This window comes from Eleutherodactylus coqui, chromosome 8, assembly GCF_035609145.1.
Source record: "Eleutherodactylus coqui strain aEleCoq1 chromosome 8, aEleCoq1.hap1, whole genome shotgun sequence".
NCBI lineage: Eukaryota > Metazoa > Chordata > Amphibia > Anura > Eleutherodactylidae > Eleutherodactylus > Eleutherodactylus coqui.
In genome coordinates, this window is record NC_089844.1 from 185,561,986 (window position 1) to 185,579,502 (window position 17,517).

The window sequence follows — 17,517 nt, forward strand, 5'->3', positions numbered from 1 at the left end:
TTTGTTTAGTTAAATGACGTGTGCACTTTGGTCATTGTCTTGTATCAGCCAATACTTAGCTCTGGAGGTCCCGGGCGGCTGCACTCATGTCCTCCTGTAAAATATTTAGAATTCTTCATTCCCTCAAGGATGGCGAGGAGGAAAGGCTCCCCAAACCAGGACGCCCCCTCAGCCCTGCTACTGCTGGGTGATGGTTTTTCCTCCATACATTGTGTTGTGCATTTGTGCTAGAACATTCCATAGAACATTTCCCAGAAGCCTTGTGGGACATCCAGGCGATGGCGGGCAGACGTACGACGGGCAGTACGTTCATTTGTTAGACGGCAGCAGCTTCCATGAACGGCATCCGGGATAGCACTCCTCTACGGGGACAGTCACGGCGGCGGTGCGTTTTCCTTTCTTCATTCCTGCGTGCGACTTTCTGTGTTGGGCTCCCTTGACACGCCGAGCGTGATAGCGGGCTGAGAGACCCGGCCCAATATCGCCATTGTCACTTCTCTGAAACTCTGATCCTCGGCACTCGTTTCACCGCGTGCTGACCGATGCCGGATTCTCTGGACTTACTGCCCATCCAGGCTGCCACCTTCATGTACGTTCCATGTATACAAGAAATATACATGGAAACAACATGTAACACACGGGCATGGTAAGTATACGCTTATGTTTTGAAAATCACACGCGCCGTATAGATTGTCATCTGCTTTATTAGAAAAACGTAAACGTTTTTCATTGTCAATTGTTTTTTGCTAATAAAGTTTTGTAGCTCAACATTTTTTTCCCCTGATCAGAAAAACAAACATATACGTTATGCGTACGGTAACATGCAGGCAGACGTTTTCATGTGTTTTTCAATTGTGAGGTGTCAATGGCAGAGTCTAAGGGCCCTTTTACACGGGACGACTCGTCAGGTACGGATGCCCGACAGGTCGCTGCTCATAGATGAGTAACTGCCTGTTCACACGGGCCGATAGGGGGGTTCAGTTTTCTGCATGCAGCCTGAATCTGATCGATTTATTGGCCAGTGTAAAAGGGTCCCAATAGGCTGCTGTGATAGGCATTATACACTGCAGTACTTAACGCAGTGCACTGTACTAGCAATCAAAGAATTGCATCTTAAAATCCCCTTGAAGGACTAAATAGCGGCAAAATAAAACTTTAGGTAAAGTTGGGGAGTAAAAAAAAGCAAAAAAAACTTTTTTTTTTCACACGCAAACACTTTAAATTTGAAAAAATACCAAAACATGAGAAAAAAAAGACAAATATTCACCCTGGAACTATCTTCCTGGCCGGACTACAACTGCTGCCATAGACTTCTATGAGAGCCAATACCAGTGGTCGGAGGGGGGAGGTGGGAGGGAGTTTAGCGTGACTGCAAAATTAAAATATACTGTGCTGGCAAAAGTTAATAAAGTTTTTGCTTTTCTAACACAATGATGGAAAAAACCCCAAAGAAAATCACTCAGTCATTAAGGAATATAATGAGTCTGGTCACTACGGGGTTAAACATAGGAAATCCCGTCCTGCTTGAAATACTCACCAAACTTTCCTAGTGACTGGGTGCGACTCAAGGAGTTTCCTGCAAACATTGTGGCCGAGTCAACACAACACACCCATGAGAGAGCGTGTACTGAGTGTAGAAGGCGCGACCACCAGACGGCGGCACCAGCTACGAGTCAGGCAGGCTTCTACGGCCCAACGAGCCAATTATCACACCGCAACCTGCTTAATAGCCGACCCGGCGGGCACATTTATAACCGAGCCAGGATCCTGGTGCAAGCTCTGCCCTCTTTTGGCACAAATCAATTAAGACAAAAGTTACTATTGATTTGCGCCAATCGAAAGTGTCCAGAAAAGTGGGCGGAGTTAAAGTGCAGCGAGGTTTTCAGAAACTTTATGACATGTGACTTTGTTGTAATGTTGCTCCAGTAGTCGTGTGACGGGCAAAGCGACCCCACAGCCCTACATATGTTTAAGGATGAGGCACATGTATCAACATATGATATACTTGTGACATCTTTAACCCCTTAATGACACACAACATACACTTACATCCTGTGCATTCATTGTTTGTATGTGGGGGATCAGGAGACGACACATCTGCAGGTTCTACTCTCCTGCCAGACCCGCACGAACATAGGAAATGCTGCGATCCCTCCGATCACCCATGTAAATACACCATTACAGCGACGCCCCCGAGACCACCCAACACAACGAACCACCACAAAACCCCCAGTAACAGCAACAGCTGGTAAACTAACAGCATCCTGGAGGCCGCAGGGTACTTCAGTAGTCACACACAGAGCGGTGCACACTTATAGCGCGGTCAGACGAGCGTGTTTTATGTGCGCTGGAAATGAACGCTTCTAAAAGAACCAACCGATTCCTACGGAAGGAATCAGCAGCGCAAAACACCGCGCAAAAGATGGAACATGCAGAATGATCGGTGCCGCTGGCTGGAGTTTCCGTTGACTCCTATGGGAGCAGGAGTTTATGGAGACTCCTGCGGTGGAATAGCTTCCCCCCTGCTTACAGGAGGGTATTTACAAGGAGCTTCTGGCCACAAGCACCTTTTAAAATGTCCCGCTATTAACTCCTGTTAGTCCTCGTGGGGATGAGGGGACTCCCCGGAGGTTCTGTTAATCCCTGCGGGGACTGACAGGATTTTACAATCGGACATTTAAAAGGTGCATCTGGGCAGCACCTTTTAAATGTCCTGCTGTAAGCAGCAGGGTATCCTACTGCCGCCCTGTTGGGCAATTCCCCAGCAGTGGAGGGCAGTAGGGGACTCTCCCCACCTCTCTCCTCAAGGGAATTCCCTATAGCAGAAGAGCAGGGTTTCAGGGCTTCCCCCAAAGGCGTAGGAGGAGGGGCGAGGCTAGAATCCCCATTGGAGGGGGCGTGGCTTTGGGAGCAATTAGGGGGCAGATCCCTCTAGACCCGCCCACTCCTCCCATGCTCGCAGGGGAAGCCCTTCGGGTTTTTCTATAGCAGAGAGAAACAGCACTGCTAGGGGGGGATTTCCCCTGAGCAGGGACAGTGAGCGGCACTACAAGGGGTTTCTCCATAGCCTTGCTCAGTCTCTCCCTGCTCTGGGGAAACCCTCTATAGCTCCGCTCACTGTCCCTGCTCTGGGGAAATCCCAAAGCCCTGCAGGGCTTCTTCTCTCTCTTCGTGGAGCAGCTGCTCCAGTGAACGGACAAAGTTTCATGGCGCGCAAAAATACGCAATCGTCTGACTGTGCCCTTAGAGCGCGGTGCAGGACGGAGGATGAAAGAGAGAGGCAGCACTCCCCGCCTCCTCTGCATTACTACACAATTTCTGATTCCCCTTTCTACGTCTCCTCATTTAGGCCTCATGTCCACGTGGAAAATCAGGCCCACTACGGATTCTCCATGGATAATCCACAGCGGGTCCCTCCTGCCGACATGATGCTAAAAAATCAGATTAAACTTACCCGCAGTGGTCCATGTGTGTCTTCCTTCCGTCGAGGCCGGATCTTCTTTCTGCGGCCCGGCGGATGTGCTCGGCGGGTCGGCTGCGTGCCACGCACATGCGCCGGGCACATCCGCCAGGCCAAAAAAAAGAAATTTCCGGCCGCGAAGGAAGGAAGATCTGCATCGTCCGGAGCAGGTGAGTTTAATTCAGGCGCGTGTCTCCCGCGGATCTGGACTGCTTCCATAGGCTTCAATAGAAGCCTGCGGGAGACCCGCGCCTGAATGGAGCATGTCCGGATTTTTTCCTGCACACGGGACCCGCGCCTGCAGGGAAAAATGACATCCGCAGGTATTTAACTACCTGCAGGTGTCTAATGCATCCCTATGGGGCGCGGATCCGTGTGCAGGAAAAACGCTGCAGATTTAAAATCCGAATTTGCCCGTGGACATGAGGCCTTACTGAATAGACTTGTCACATAAATTACTTTATTTGCCAAATTTACAAACTTTCAGCCGTTTGCAGAAACAAACAAGAACAATTTAAATCACTCAACACAACTAATACGAGAAGTTTCTCAAAGTTCACCACAAACTGTCACTTTTACTGCTTCCTGCAGCCTCAGAATTATCCCCCTTCATGACAAGCGTCTGTAGATCGACAGCTTATCCTCAGTGCTGCCGCCATCACATCTCGCTGTAGGTCTTTTGCAGTCAGTGGAGGGAATTTAACCACCTGGCTCCTCTGGAACTGGCAGCCGGTGATAGCACCCTCTTTTTGCCACTTCCAGGTAGTGCAGCCAGTGGGTACTGGGGTATCTTGTCTCCACCAGAAGAATGGGTGGAGACAAAATGCACACGCACAACCAATGCCTACAATACCCACAACTTGATTGCCCACAACATCTCCCCTCCCGCCTCGTGTCACTCACCCCTCCACCGCTCTCCCTTGTCCCCTTCCCGGCTCCTGCACTGTCAGTTTCCTCGCTGCCGTCACATATTGCAGCAATTATGCGAGGTCGGCCGGTGAGGAGACTGAAACAGCGGCTGACCGACTGCGCTGGAGCAGAGCACCAGGCCAGTGACAGGTGAGGGGATGGAAGTCTGTAAGCGGCGGACACATTGCAGCGCTGATGGAAGGCTGGCGGGGAGAGTCTCCACTGGGACGCACTGCACCAGAGCCGATAGGTGACAACTTTCAGGAGGGAAAATGTTGTTACAGCAGCGGACATGGAATGGCGAGGGTGGTGTGGGGGGAGAATGACAGTGCCGGAAGCGGGAGGGGAGATGGCAGAGTGCACGGGAGAGCTGAAGCCGGCAAGGGAATAATGGGAGAGCAGCAAGAAAAGTCACTTACAGGGTTGCCAGCAGCGAGAGCGCACATGGCACCCCGGCGGGGAGAGTGCGACAGGGTTGGCACCGTTGGAGATGGGATGTCGCAGCTGGGGAGATGATGGGCACCCATTCTCCTGCCCAGCCAATCAAGTTGTGGGCATTGGTTGTTGGCGTGCATTTTGTCTCCACCCATTCCTCTGGTGGAAACAGGATACCCCAGTACCCAGCCAGTGTTCCTTCCAACTTAAAGTGCTTCCAGCTGTATCTGTAGGAACATTCAGCGCCTTTACTATCCATTTGTATCCTATTCCTTGTTTGTAGAAGGAAATGACCTCTTCTGTAACTTTTTGGACCCTTCCCTTCTCTCTGGACTGATCCATATTTCTACATGCAATCAAACATCAAACAACAAAGCCCTCATCAGTGGAGGTATGTTAAGTGTTTTATCTCAAGCACACCTGGTGCAACTAATGAAGCTTTTGATTAGGGTACCTTTACATGGGCCAATATGCACCTGAATAATCACTAAAATGAGCGATTTCAGGTAACTATCGGCCCGCGTACACAAGGCCGCAGACAGGGCACCGGAGCAAGAAGTCACTCTCTCAGTGTAAACAGGAGTCGCTCAATGCCTGGAACGATCCTGACCCACTCCACCTCCATTCACTTGAACGATTATCACCCCTGTGTAATGCACAAGAGCAAACAGTCGCTAGATTGGCTGTTGGACACTTTTGCACCCAACAGTCATCCAGTGCAAAAGTGGCCATTAGTTACATCAGGTGTGCTTGAGACAACACCTGATTGGTAAATGTGTGCCATTATTAGGGATTCTCTTCAGGGGGTGAATAATCCTGAGTCATTAAAAGTGGCAGTTTGTGGTGATCTGGAAAAACCTCTTCTTATATAAGTTGTGTTAAGCTACTTAAATTGTCCGTGTCTGTTTTTCTTTAAACAGCTGAAAGTTTGCAAATTTTGCAAATAAGCCTAATTTGCAGTGGGTGGTGGGGGAGGGGGGTGTTAAATAATTTTGATAGCAACTGTAAGTTCCTGATGGATCAGATAATGCAGGATGTGGCCTGAGTCAGCACAATACCATAGACTTTACTAAAGGTCTAGTAGCACTTGGTCTTTTCTATCTATACCGTGTTTCCCCCAAAATAAGACACTGAACTATATTATTTTTTGCCCCCAAAAGGGCACAGTGCCTTTATTTTAGGGGGGGGGGGGGGCTTATAAGTGTCCTCCCTGTCTGCCTGCTCATCTTCTTTCTGTCAACTGAACAGACAGACGGAGAGGACACTTCGGGCACCTGAGCTAGGTCCTATTTTGGGGGGGAGGCCTTATATTTTAAGACTTCCCCGAAAGCCCGATAGCTCTTACTATCGGAGTAGGACCTATTTTCAGAGAAACATGGTAGTACAGCAGAGAAGATTACATCTTTGGAGGGTGCCAAGAGCTCTAATCTAAGACATGGTGTCAATGCAGGCAGAACATTATCAACCTCTTTTATGCAAATTAAGTTTTTATTGTTTTTTTTTACCACTGTAAATCGAAAAAGTAACTTAATTATTTCTTTTAAACTTCCAATTTTCAAAATGATCATGTGACGGTTCTTAAGTGCTTTTCTCTTAATCATTGTGATGTTTTATACTAATAAACATTCCGAATTCCTCGGCTACGGTATGTACTCGCGCGAGCACTTACCTGATGTGGCCAACTAGTTCAATCAACTTGTGGCTGAAAAAATAAGCCGTCAGCTCAGAGATGTGGCTGAGGACAGAGCAGACTCCGAACAATGTTGTGGTTCCTTTAAGGTCCTCGAGATGCCAGAAGAGGAAGGTGAAGACATATCCATAACCGAACCCCATGAACCAGGCTACAAAGAGGACAGATCCGTACTGCACCGTGCAGATGATCTTGATTAGGTCCCAAAATCTGAAATGTTGGGCGGTCTCTTCTTGACTCCTTTCTTCGTTTTGACTTTGTGCCGGAGATTCCGGCTGAGTACTTGTTTCCACCGGAGAGATCTCCACATCTTCTCGCTGTTCTTCACTCGGTTTTAAGTGGTGGTAATGAAAATGAAATTGTGTTGAGACAATGAGCGCCACCGACATCAGGACCCCGAAGACGATAAAGGCAATTCGGTAGTTCTTATAATCGGGCTCAGTACAGCCATCTCCTTGAATGATCACCGTGATGTGAGTGTGATCGATGCCTATTCCTATAGACAACATGGCCAGCCCCCAGCCGAGAGATCCCCACATTCTCTGCAACCCGTAGCGGTCCCGGTGTTTGCCTAAATATTGGAGGGTCACCGTATCAACAATCGTAACAGCCGGAGCACTAAAAAACTCACCAATGATAACCACCAACAGAATGATCATGAATACTGTTCCCACGTCCTCCTGGTTATACTGCAACACGGCATTGGGACTCTTCGTGGTGGTGGTCATGGTGGTCGTTGTCAAGTTTCCAGTAGGCAGTGTTGGTGCGTGAGTGCCGTTTGCAGCTTCCCTAATTATCCGATGTGAAAGGATGGAAGATTCTTGGTCAAACATCTTGTCAGAACTTAAGACTTCCCATTTAAGAGGATTGTCCAGAAATCCCCTCTTCCGCCTTTCTTTGGCTACTGTACTACTTTTTGCGGTAGATTGGGTAAGCGGCAACGGGGTGGTAAGCAGTGGACTTGAGTTTGTAGGTTTAACGGGTATAGGCGTATTAGGCACACAGAGTAAAGCCGCTGGTTTCACAAAACCGATCCCTAGATTGAATAACACCCAACAGAGTACCGAAAACAGTAAGACTATCTTTCCCTTTCTGAATCGGTCGGCTATCACTCCCCAGAAAGGAGCGCTGCAGAACTCAATGAAGTATCGAACGCCTACTAGTAGACCGCTCTGGGTGGGAGACATCCCTAACTGTTTGTAGTACACCGCCAACAAGGGGTAGAGCGAGCCGTACGCAGAGTAAAAGAAGAAGTAGAAGACTTTAGATATCAGAAGGTCGTTGTTAATCTTGACGCAGTGCTTCTCCAGCCAGTCCATGTCCTGCTCTTCCGTGGAGGTATTGTCCACCGCCCTGGAGTTTCCACCCGGAGGATTTTCCTCTGTAGCGACACCGTTGAAAGGATCGGCAAGGACATATTTTCTCTTTTCTTCCTCCTCATCCTCAGATAATATGGCAACCTTGTCTCCTGTAGCCATGTCCTCCCAGAAGTAGTTAATTTCCACTAGACTCCAATGTAATCATACAGCAGCCCTACAAGAAACAAGACAGCGAAAAATGAGGCACCCTGGATATACTGTACAAATCAATTATAGGGGGCATCATCTAATAAGTAGAGCCTCGAATAGTTGGGCGACAAACCACAAGGGAGCGTTCGTGAAGATGATGATGGTCGTCACCAAAGTAAAAGTTAACCCCTTCCATGCTGGGACTATTTCTGTCCTTCAAGCCAGCAAAAACATTGATGCTTTTGCTTTGTTGCCTTCTGAGCGCCATAACTTTTTTACTTTTCCACTCAAATAGCTGTATGAGGGCCTGTTTTTCCGTGGGTCGCAGGCTGCAGTGGCAATCCATCAGCCCCTGGCGATAGCGTTGTGGAAGAGGGGGTGGATAGGCACCGTAATCAGCTTTGGTGATGATATCTAAGCGGTTCAAGGGGTTGTCCAGTTGTAAACTTTTGATAGCCTGTCCTCCGGATAGACCATCAATAGTAAATCGTCCGGAGTCCAATGTGACAGACCCCCAACAATCAGCAGTTTGCTGGGCTGCTGCACTCATGTACTGAGGCGATTTCTGCAGGAAGCAAACAGCTCTATTCCCACTGCAGTGGCCAGACTTGGAATTGCAGGCCAAGTTCTCATTCAAATGAATGGAAACTTTGCCTGCATTACTAAACCTGGCCACTACAGTAAGAACAGAGCTGTCTGCTTTCCTGGCCTGGAGAACAGCTGATCGTCAGGGGTCCCAGGCAATGGACCTCTGCCAATCTACTATTGGTGACCTCTCATGAGGATAGGCCATCAATAGTATACAACTGGACAACCCCCTTAATGGTTGCTTCATACACCGTGTGCGACTGCATGACATATTTATTCTATGCAGTCAGGAAGAGGTTAAACATGTGATTTGGCCATTTTTTGTTCAAAATTTCAAAAATTGTCTGTAGACTTATAAGCCTGCCATAGAAAACAAAAAGGACGCTTAAAAAAATGATGCCACCAAAGTAGACATATGGTAAAGGTTATTTGTTAACTATTCTGTGTGGGATGAGCATCTGTCTACAAGCAGAAGAGATCACATTTTGAACTGCAAAATTTTTGGTAAATTTGGGATTTTTTTTTAAATAAACAATACAGATCACCCAAAATGTACTATAACAAAGCAAAATGTGTTACGAAAATTGTACTTTTTAATGCAACCATATGAGCGTCTGGACTCCCATGGACGAGCGGTGGATCCTGCAGGGTGTCGCCACAACCCGTGACTCGGATGATAAACTGATGAGGAGTACCTGAGGACACTGGGATGTATGCCGACCGCTTCTAGGTAAATATCACACCTCACGTGGCATTTAGTAAGTGAACGTCACTCAGCGCCGTCTCCTACAAACAACCACTGCCTCGGTGTCTTCAGATCTTATTACATGGCGGGTCTAACGTCTGCAAAATTCAGGCGGAGAAATGCTGATGGCAGCCGGAACCTGGACTCCTCAACTCCAACAACATGACCGATCCTGGCACCGGACCCAATCAGCGCAGCTTTACTGTGTCATAGCCGCCATACTTTTAGTCTATCAATGTCTTTAATCACAGCCAGAACGAAAAAAAAGGGTTTAAAAATGAACATTTATTAGAATCCCTTATGAACATGAGACATAAAAACCCATAAAGCCGACCAACCCCACATGCAGCTCAGCGGCCCCTCAACCAATATACAAGCTCTCAGATATGTTTAACTCACTTGATGAATCACTCAGTACCTCTAAGGGGCAGCCACGTCTTCCACAGAAATTAGAGGTTAAACGCAGAGTCAGTTAGTCTATCCCTATCGCCTTCCTATTCCTTTCTACCTACCAGTAGAGCTACCGCCCTGACAAGGGTGACCCCACCACTCACAGGCTATCCTCAGCTGTCCGCTATTACAGCTTAGTCAAATATCAAACTTCAGCCACCATCTGGAAGAAGTGCCAAAAGTTTAATACAGTAGTTGGCGTCAACGCCCATTGGGCACTTCTGCTCCCATCTCCTATGACACACATCTGACCTGTGGCACTGACAGCGGGCCGTCTGATCATCTGATTGCCAGCAATCCTGAGATTGACTATTGGTGAGCTATCCTGAGGACAGGTTATCAATAGTTCGCGCTCAGAAAAGCCCTTTAATATCAGAATTGAGACCCACACCAATAAGGTCCGGATGATGTCACCAGGAGCAGAGATCAGTAAGATCAGCATTTGGTGCTGCCGGAGGGGGGACACAATCACCAGTTCTGTAAAATGTCACACAAGCATGGACCTATAATGACAGAGATGTTCCTAAAGTGGTTAAATTGACATTTTTATGCCAGGAAAGTTTGGCTTTATGACTCAGTGCTTCGAAAAGTCTACATGAAAAGGCGTGTGATGTCATCAGCCACCACACCTCGCCATCACACAGAACTCTGCCCCAGAGAGCTAATGATTAACTGCACTATATCACTAGACAGGGAGAGACCAGCGGGCCAGTACTGACTGCTCTAGCTATAGGGAAGCTAGCCATATATGAAGAGACAGCTGCGGACCATGGAGTGTTGCGTATGAGTAAACCACGGCATACGTAAAGCATCACTAACTGTTTAGCACAAGCTGCCGTGGCCGTACAAGAAGAATAACACTCTGCGGTCATTAGATGACTTGTATCTGTATCTTCCCCTCTGGGAGGAGCTGCTGCAGTGCTGTGTGCTATATACTGTGCGCAGGACTGCAGATTCTGGTCTCTAACAGTCTGTAACACACACAGAGAAACAACATCATGTAGGACAGTGCACAGCAGTACTGAGCAGTGGAGATGTGACCAAATAACACCAGATAACTTGTCAGTTGCTCCAGCAGAACATTCTGGATGTCTGTCCACCCCCCTCCCCTCTGCACTCATAGACTGCAGTGAGCAGAAATCACTCCAGTAAATAACAATTCTACTCGTTATCACGCTGGATATCATTTAGGCACGAGTTGTTTGAAAAGTGAGTAGCCATAGAGGTTCCTCATAAATTGGGGCTCATGCCATGAGGCCCTGTCTACACAGAGGACACTCGGACGATTTTCAACAATTTTCTGCAGAGGATTTCAAAAACTCTTATCCACCAGCTCTGGAAAAAATGCGCAGCGTAGATTTGTCTGTGGCGCGGATCGTAAACCCGTTGGTTCTTTAACCCCTTCCCGCTCCAGGACGTACCAGTACGTCCTGGGAGCCTGGTACTTCCCGCAACAGGACGTACCGGTACGTCCTGGGGATAGCGCGAGATCACATAAGATCCCGCGCTATCCCGCAGCGGGAGCCGGCTGTCAGTCACAGCCGGCGTCCCGCTGCAACAGCGGGGGGGCATCGGAGATGCGCCCCCCCCCCCCCCCCGCTGTTAACCCCTTCCCTGCCGCGATCTAAGTAGTTTGCGGCAGGGAAAGAGTTCACAGAGGGATCGCGCTCCCTCTGTGTCTCCGGCCGGCTCTCGCGATGTCATCGCGAGAGCTCGGCCTGTCACCATGGCAACAGGACGCCAGACACTGGCGTCCTGTATTGCCTGTGCCTATAATCGCTGTACAAGCGATAAGGCATGGCAGAGCAGTAGCTCTGCCATGCCTTATAACAGCGATCATCGGTACAGTGATGTAAGTCCCTCAGAGGGACTCAAATAGTATAAAAAAAAGGAAAGAAAAGTGTAAAAAAAAGAAAAATGTAAAAAAAAACCTTTTTTTATGCTTTTTCTAATATTAGCATAAAAAATGGGAAAAAAATTTAAAACCCCACATATTGGGTATTGACGCATCCATAACGACGTATACAAAAAGTTGAACACGCTTTTTATTTTGTACGACAAAAAGTGTTTAAAAAAACGCTAAAAAACAGAGGCAAAATGCTAATTTTTAGCATTTTGCCTCCCAAAAAATGCAATAAAAGTGATCAAAAAAGCCGCACATTCCCCAAAATGGTACCAATAAAAACTACAGCTCGTCTCGCAAAAAAAAAAGCCCTCACAGAGCTCCGTACATAGAAAAATAAAAAAAAGTTATAGGACTTTGAATGCAGCTACAGAGAAAAAAAAAAAGATTTCCAAAAAAGGGGGTTTAATTGCAAAAAAGTGTAAAAACCTAAAAAAAATATAACAATTTTGGTATCGTTGTTACCGTACAGACCCGCAGAAAAAATTTAGTGTGTCGTTTATGCTGCATGATTAACGCTGTAAAAAAAAGAAAAAAGAAATCTATGGCAGAATTGATGCGTTTTCTCTCCCTGTTATCATAAAAAAAAAAAAGTTTTACGATATTGTCTATGTACCCGAAAGTGGCACCGATAAAAACTACAGTTCACCACGCAAAAAACAAGCCCTTATAGGGCCGCATCTACGGAAAAATAAAAAAGTTATGGCTTTTGAAAAATGGAGATGGAAAAATACCCCCAAAAAAAAAAATCGCTTGGTCCTCAACGCCAAAATAGGCCATGTCATTAAGGGGTTAATGTATGCTGTAAATTATCAGAACAGATCACCTCTATTTTGGATCATATATGACTTTTTTTATCGCATTTTATTACATTTTTTCTTTAAAAAGGTTTTTTTTAAACTTCTATTACAGTTTTTTTAAATAATTAATAAAACTTTTTTTAAACTGATTTTTACGTTATTTTTAGTCCCCACAGGGGATTTGAACTTGTGATGGTGTAATGTAATAGTATAGGCTTACATTATACCGTGATCTTACCAGCAGTCTATGAAGCCACACCACAGGCATGGCTTAAAGGAGATGTCCCGCGCCGAAACGGGTTTTTTTTTTTTTAAACCCCCCCCCCGTTCGGCGCGAGACAACCCCGATGCAGGGGTTAAAAAAACCACCCGCACAGCGCTTACCTGAATCCCGGCGCTCCGGTGACTTCTCTACTCACCGCTGAAGATGGCCTCTTCCTCCGTGGACCGCAGCTCTTCTGTGCGGTCCACTGCCGATTCCAGCCTCCTGATTGGCTGGAATCGGCACGTGACGGGGCGGAGCTACACGGAGCTACACGGAGCCCCATAGAGAACAGCAGAAGACCCGGACTGCGCAAGCGCGGCTAATTTGGCCATCGGAGGCCAAAAATTAGTCGGCACCATGGAGACCAGGACGCCAGCAACGGAGCAGGTAAGTAAAAAACTTTTTATAACTTCTGTATGGCTCATAATTAATGCACAATGTATATTACAAAGTGCATTATTATGGCCATACAGAAGTGTATAACCCCACTTGCTGCCTCGGGACATCTCCTTTAATAGGCAACCAGCAATGCCAGCCCTGGGGGCTTTCACAAGGTCCCCGGTTGCCATGGTACCCACATTCCACCGGCTCCAGGACCATCAATCTTTGATCAGACATTTACCTGTCCCTCCTGGAGCACTAAGAGTTAACGTACCGGATATTGGATAACTAATAAATGTTTAAATAGGCTGAAAGACAAAAAAAATGCTATTGTGCCGCTGCTTGGTTTACACGGCGGGCGCGGTTCCGTAAACGGGCGCAATGACTTCATTCTGTGGGTGGTACGATCCCAAAAACGTATTACTATATCTGCACAAGTCTGTGGAAGAGTGGGTGACAGTCAGCCGGCCGCGCACCGCGCGATGCTCCCCAGGGGACAGCGCTGGAACCAGGGAGCGGGTGGCTATAGGAGTTACATCGCCCGGCTGCCCAGCACCCCCTGACAGCACCATAACTTGGTCTATGTGGTGCAGGTAGGCGCCAAAACTCCGCCCCCAGCTGGGCCCCGCCCCACATAGCAGATGGGGGTGTGCTCACCTGTCCAGGGGCCCCGGGGCGCAGCTGACAGCCATCAGCAGTGACTTCCAGGTAGGCGGGCTGGGCAATCAGAGGCCACAGTATCACATGGCGGCCAGGATATGAGCGCTGATGGTAACACTGAGGCACCTGATTGGCCACAGCGGTCACATGCTTCCACCCGCCCGCCTGTCAGCTGAGGACACCTTCACTTGTTATGTGAGTTGGGGCCCGGAGCTTGTTTTATCCCACGGGGGCCCCGGGCCCCCAGATGTCACTGCAGGCTCCGTCCTGCGCTCTGCAGGGGCGGGCCGACCATCATGTGACTAGTTGCTTGTGAACGTCGCTGCAGCGGTTGTTGCCGTATCGGTGACTGCAGCTCGCCCCCCGCTGGGTCACCGGATCGTCACGGGAAGCCCATCACATGCTTACAGCGGGCGACAGTTGGGTAACCAGGGACTATTTTCAGGTGAGCTGAAGACGTGAAGCGACTAGAAACAAGTGGCTCCTCCCCGTCACCCCGAAGCCGGGCGCACTGACAGCCGCTGACTAGTTGTACGACAGCCGCCCTAACCGACAGTTCACGCTGCACCAGCTGACAGCACCTGTAGGGGGCAGCACCCCGCCCATCCAGCAGGGCACTCTCTCTACTGTCTATGTCCTGTGCGCAAGGCAGGTGGCGGGAGGAGGGGTCAGAGATCACGGCAGGGGGCAGGTAGAGAGGGCCATGCTGGATGGGCCGGGTGCTGCCCCCTACAGGCATAGGTTGGGTAGAGCACAAGGAGGGCACCCAGTCACCAGCTCTGGCCACAGCTGTCAGTCACTGCAAGCTCCGCCCACTGGACTCCAGCTATACACACAAGTCCTGCCGCACCCCGGATCCATCAGCCCGCTGCCGCCAGTATACACAGTGCGCCGCCTGCCGCTGCCCGGAAGGACTGCCGTTTGTGGCGCCGCCTGCCGGCCGGACTTGTTCGCGGTCACTGAGCCACAACCACCGCGTACAGCTGGAGACAGCGGGGACAACATGGTGGCTCCTCCCGGGGCTCCCTGACCCTGTTCCGCCGTGCGGAAGTCCCAGCGGGCGGGGGGCGCTACTGACTGCAGCCGCCGAATGTTACACAAGCCGAGAGCACCTGAGCGGCGGGCAGGGCGGGCATCACCACATAACCCGGCGGGCATCACCGGCCGCCGCGCTCCCCTCCTCCCAGCCCCCGCTCCGGTCTCACCTGTACTGCGGCGCTCTGCTCTACCGGTCGGACGTGTTTCATGGCAGCAGTCACCACCCTGCAGACACGGCAGCCCAGCAGGTGAAGCCCAACCCGGCTGTGGCCGCCTCCTCCTCACCGCCCCCTGCTGGTGACACCGCCCCGCAGCCTGCCAGCCGGAGGAGCTCTGTGTCACCCGTGGCACTGCTGTCACCCATGTCCCTGCTATCACCCGTGATGTCACCCATGTCACTGCTATCACCCGTCATGTCCCTGCTATCACCCGTGATGTCACCCATGTCACTGCTATCACCCGTCATGTCACCATGTCGCTGCTATCACCCATGTCACCCGTGATGTCACCATGTCGCTGCTATCACCCATGTTGTCCCCCGTGATGTCGCCCATGTCACTGCTATCACCCGTCATGTCATTGCTATCACCCATCATGTCACCATGTCGCTGCTATCACCCATGTTGTCACCCGTGATGTCACCATGTCGCTGCTATCACCCATGTCACCTTGTCGCTGCTATCACCCATGTCACCTTGTCGCTGCTATCACCCGTGATGTCACCATGTCGCTGCTATCACCCATGTTGTCACCCGTGATGTCACCATGTCGCTGCTATCACCCATGTCACCTTGTCGCTGCTATCACCCGTGATGTCACCATGTCGCTGCTATCACCCATGTCACCCGTGATGTCACCTTGTCGCTGCTATCACCCGTGATGTCACCCATGGCACTGCTATCACCCATGTCACCTTGTCGCTGCTATCACCCATGTCACCTTGTCGCTGCTATCACCCGTGATGTCACCCATGGCACTGCTATCACCCGTGATGTCACCCATCATATTGGCACCAGTTTTTTGTACATCTACTAGCTGGTACACCCGGCTTCGCTCGAGGTAACGGTGCAGGTGTTTACGAGTTGTTCACACGGAAAATGTTATGAAGTGGTTGTTAGTTCAGAGGAACCAAAGAATAATATATGGTCAACATTTTGCACAGTTCTTCACGTCACCCAGGAAACGCCACGTGGAGGCGACCAGGAGGTTCTCACGCTTCAAATTGAATAATCAAATTGTGACGCTTTTTACTTTTCATATTAAAAACCTACAGAATGGTCATCCCAAATGTCACGTTTGTACAACGCCTGGAAGTTAGAGAATTAGTGGCAAGTTAGTCAGTGAGTGAGGGCTTTCTCATATATATAGAAGTGAGGTAGATTCTCCTCAGTATATACACATATTGGTGAGGTAGATTCTCCTCAGTATATACATAGAGGTGAGGTAGATTCTCCTCAGTATATACATAGAGGTGAGGTAGATTCTCCTCAGTATATACATAGAGGTGAGGTAGATTCTCCTCAGTATATACATAGAGGTGAGGGAGATTCTCCTCAGTATATACACATAGAGGTGAGGGAAATTCTCCTCAGTATATACATAGAGGTGAGGTAGATTCTCCTCAGTATATACATATATAGGGGAGCTAGATTCTTCCCAATATATACACAGAGGTGAGGTAGATTCTTCTCAGTATATACAAATAGAGGTGAGGTAGATTCTTCTCAGTATATACACTTAGAAGTGAGGTAGATTCTCCTCAGTATATACATAGAGGTGAGGTAGATTCTCAGCATATATATATGGGGGAGGTAGATTCTCCCCAATATATACACATAGAGGTGATGTAGATTCTTCTCAGTATATACACTTAGAGGTGAGGTAGATTCCTCTCAGTATATACACATATTGGTGAGATAGATTCTCCTCAGTATATACACATAGAGGTGAGGTAGATTCTCCTCAGTATATACACATAGAGGTGAGGTAGATTCTCCTCAGTATATACACAGAGAGGTGAGGTAGATTCTCCTCAGTATATACACAGAGGTGAGGAAGATTCTCCTCAGTATATACACCTAGAGGTGAGGTAGATTCTCCTCAGTATATACACATAGAGGTGAGGTAGATTCTCCTCTGTATATACACACAGATGTGAGGTAGATTCTCCTCAGTATATACACATAGAGGTGAGGTAGATTCTCCTCAGTATATACACATAGAGGTGAGGTAGATTCTCCTCAGTATATACACAGAGAGGTGAGGTAGATTCTCCTCAGTATATACACAGAGAGGTGAGGTAGATTCTCCTCAGTATATACACAGAGAGGTGAGGTAGATTCTCCTCATTATATACATAGAGGTGAGGTAGATTCTCCTCAGTAGATACACATAGAGGTGAGATAGATTCTCCTCACTATATACACATAGAGGTGAGGTTGATTCTTCTCACTATATACACATAGAGGTGAGGTAGATTCTCCTCAGTATATATACATAGAGGTGAGGTAGATTCTCCTCAGTATATACACATATTGGTGAGGTAGATTCTCCTCAGTATATACACATAGAGGTGAGGTAGACTCTCCTCAGTATATACACATATTGGTGAGGTAGATTCTCCGCAGTATATACACATAGAGGTGAGGTAGATACTTCTCAGTATATACACATAGAGGTGAGGTA

The 17,517-nt window shown here is 48.5% G+C and overlaps 1 protein-coding gene across 1 annotated transcript in view; it reads right to left on the reverse strand.

The window, feature by feature from the left end:
• Window positions 1-15,111, reverse strand: part of MFSD6 (major facilitator superfamily domain containing 6) — a 35,448-nt gene extending 20,337 nt beyond the window's left edge. The window contains exons 1-2 of the mRNA XM_066577091.1: window positions 15,000-15,111; window positions 6,474-8,027 (exon numbers count right to left, since the gene is read on the reverse strand). Coding sequence (XP_066433188.1) covers window positions 6,474-7,972 — 1,499 coding nt within the window. The 5' untranslated portion in view covers window positions 7,973-8,027; window positions 15,000-15,111. The remainder of the gene's footprint in view (window positions 1-6,473; window positions 8,028-14,999) is intronic.
• Window positions 15,112-17,517: the final 2,406 nt, after the last annotated feature.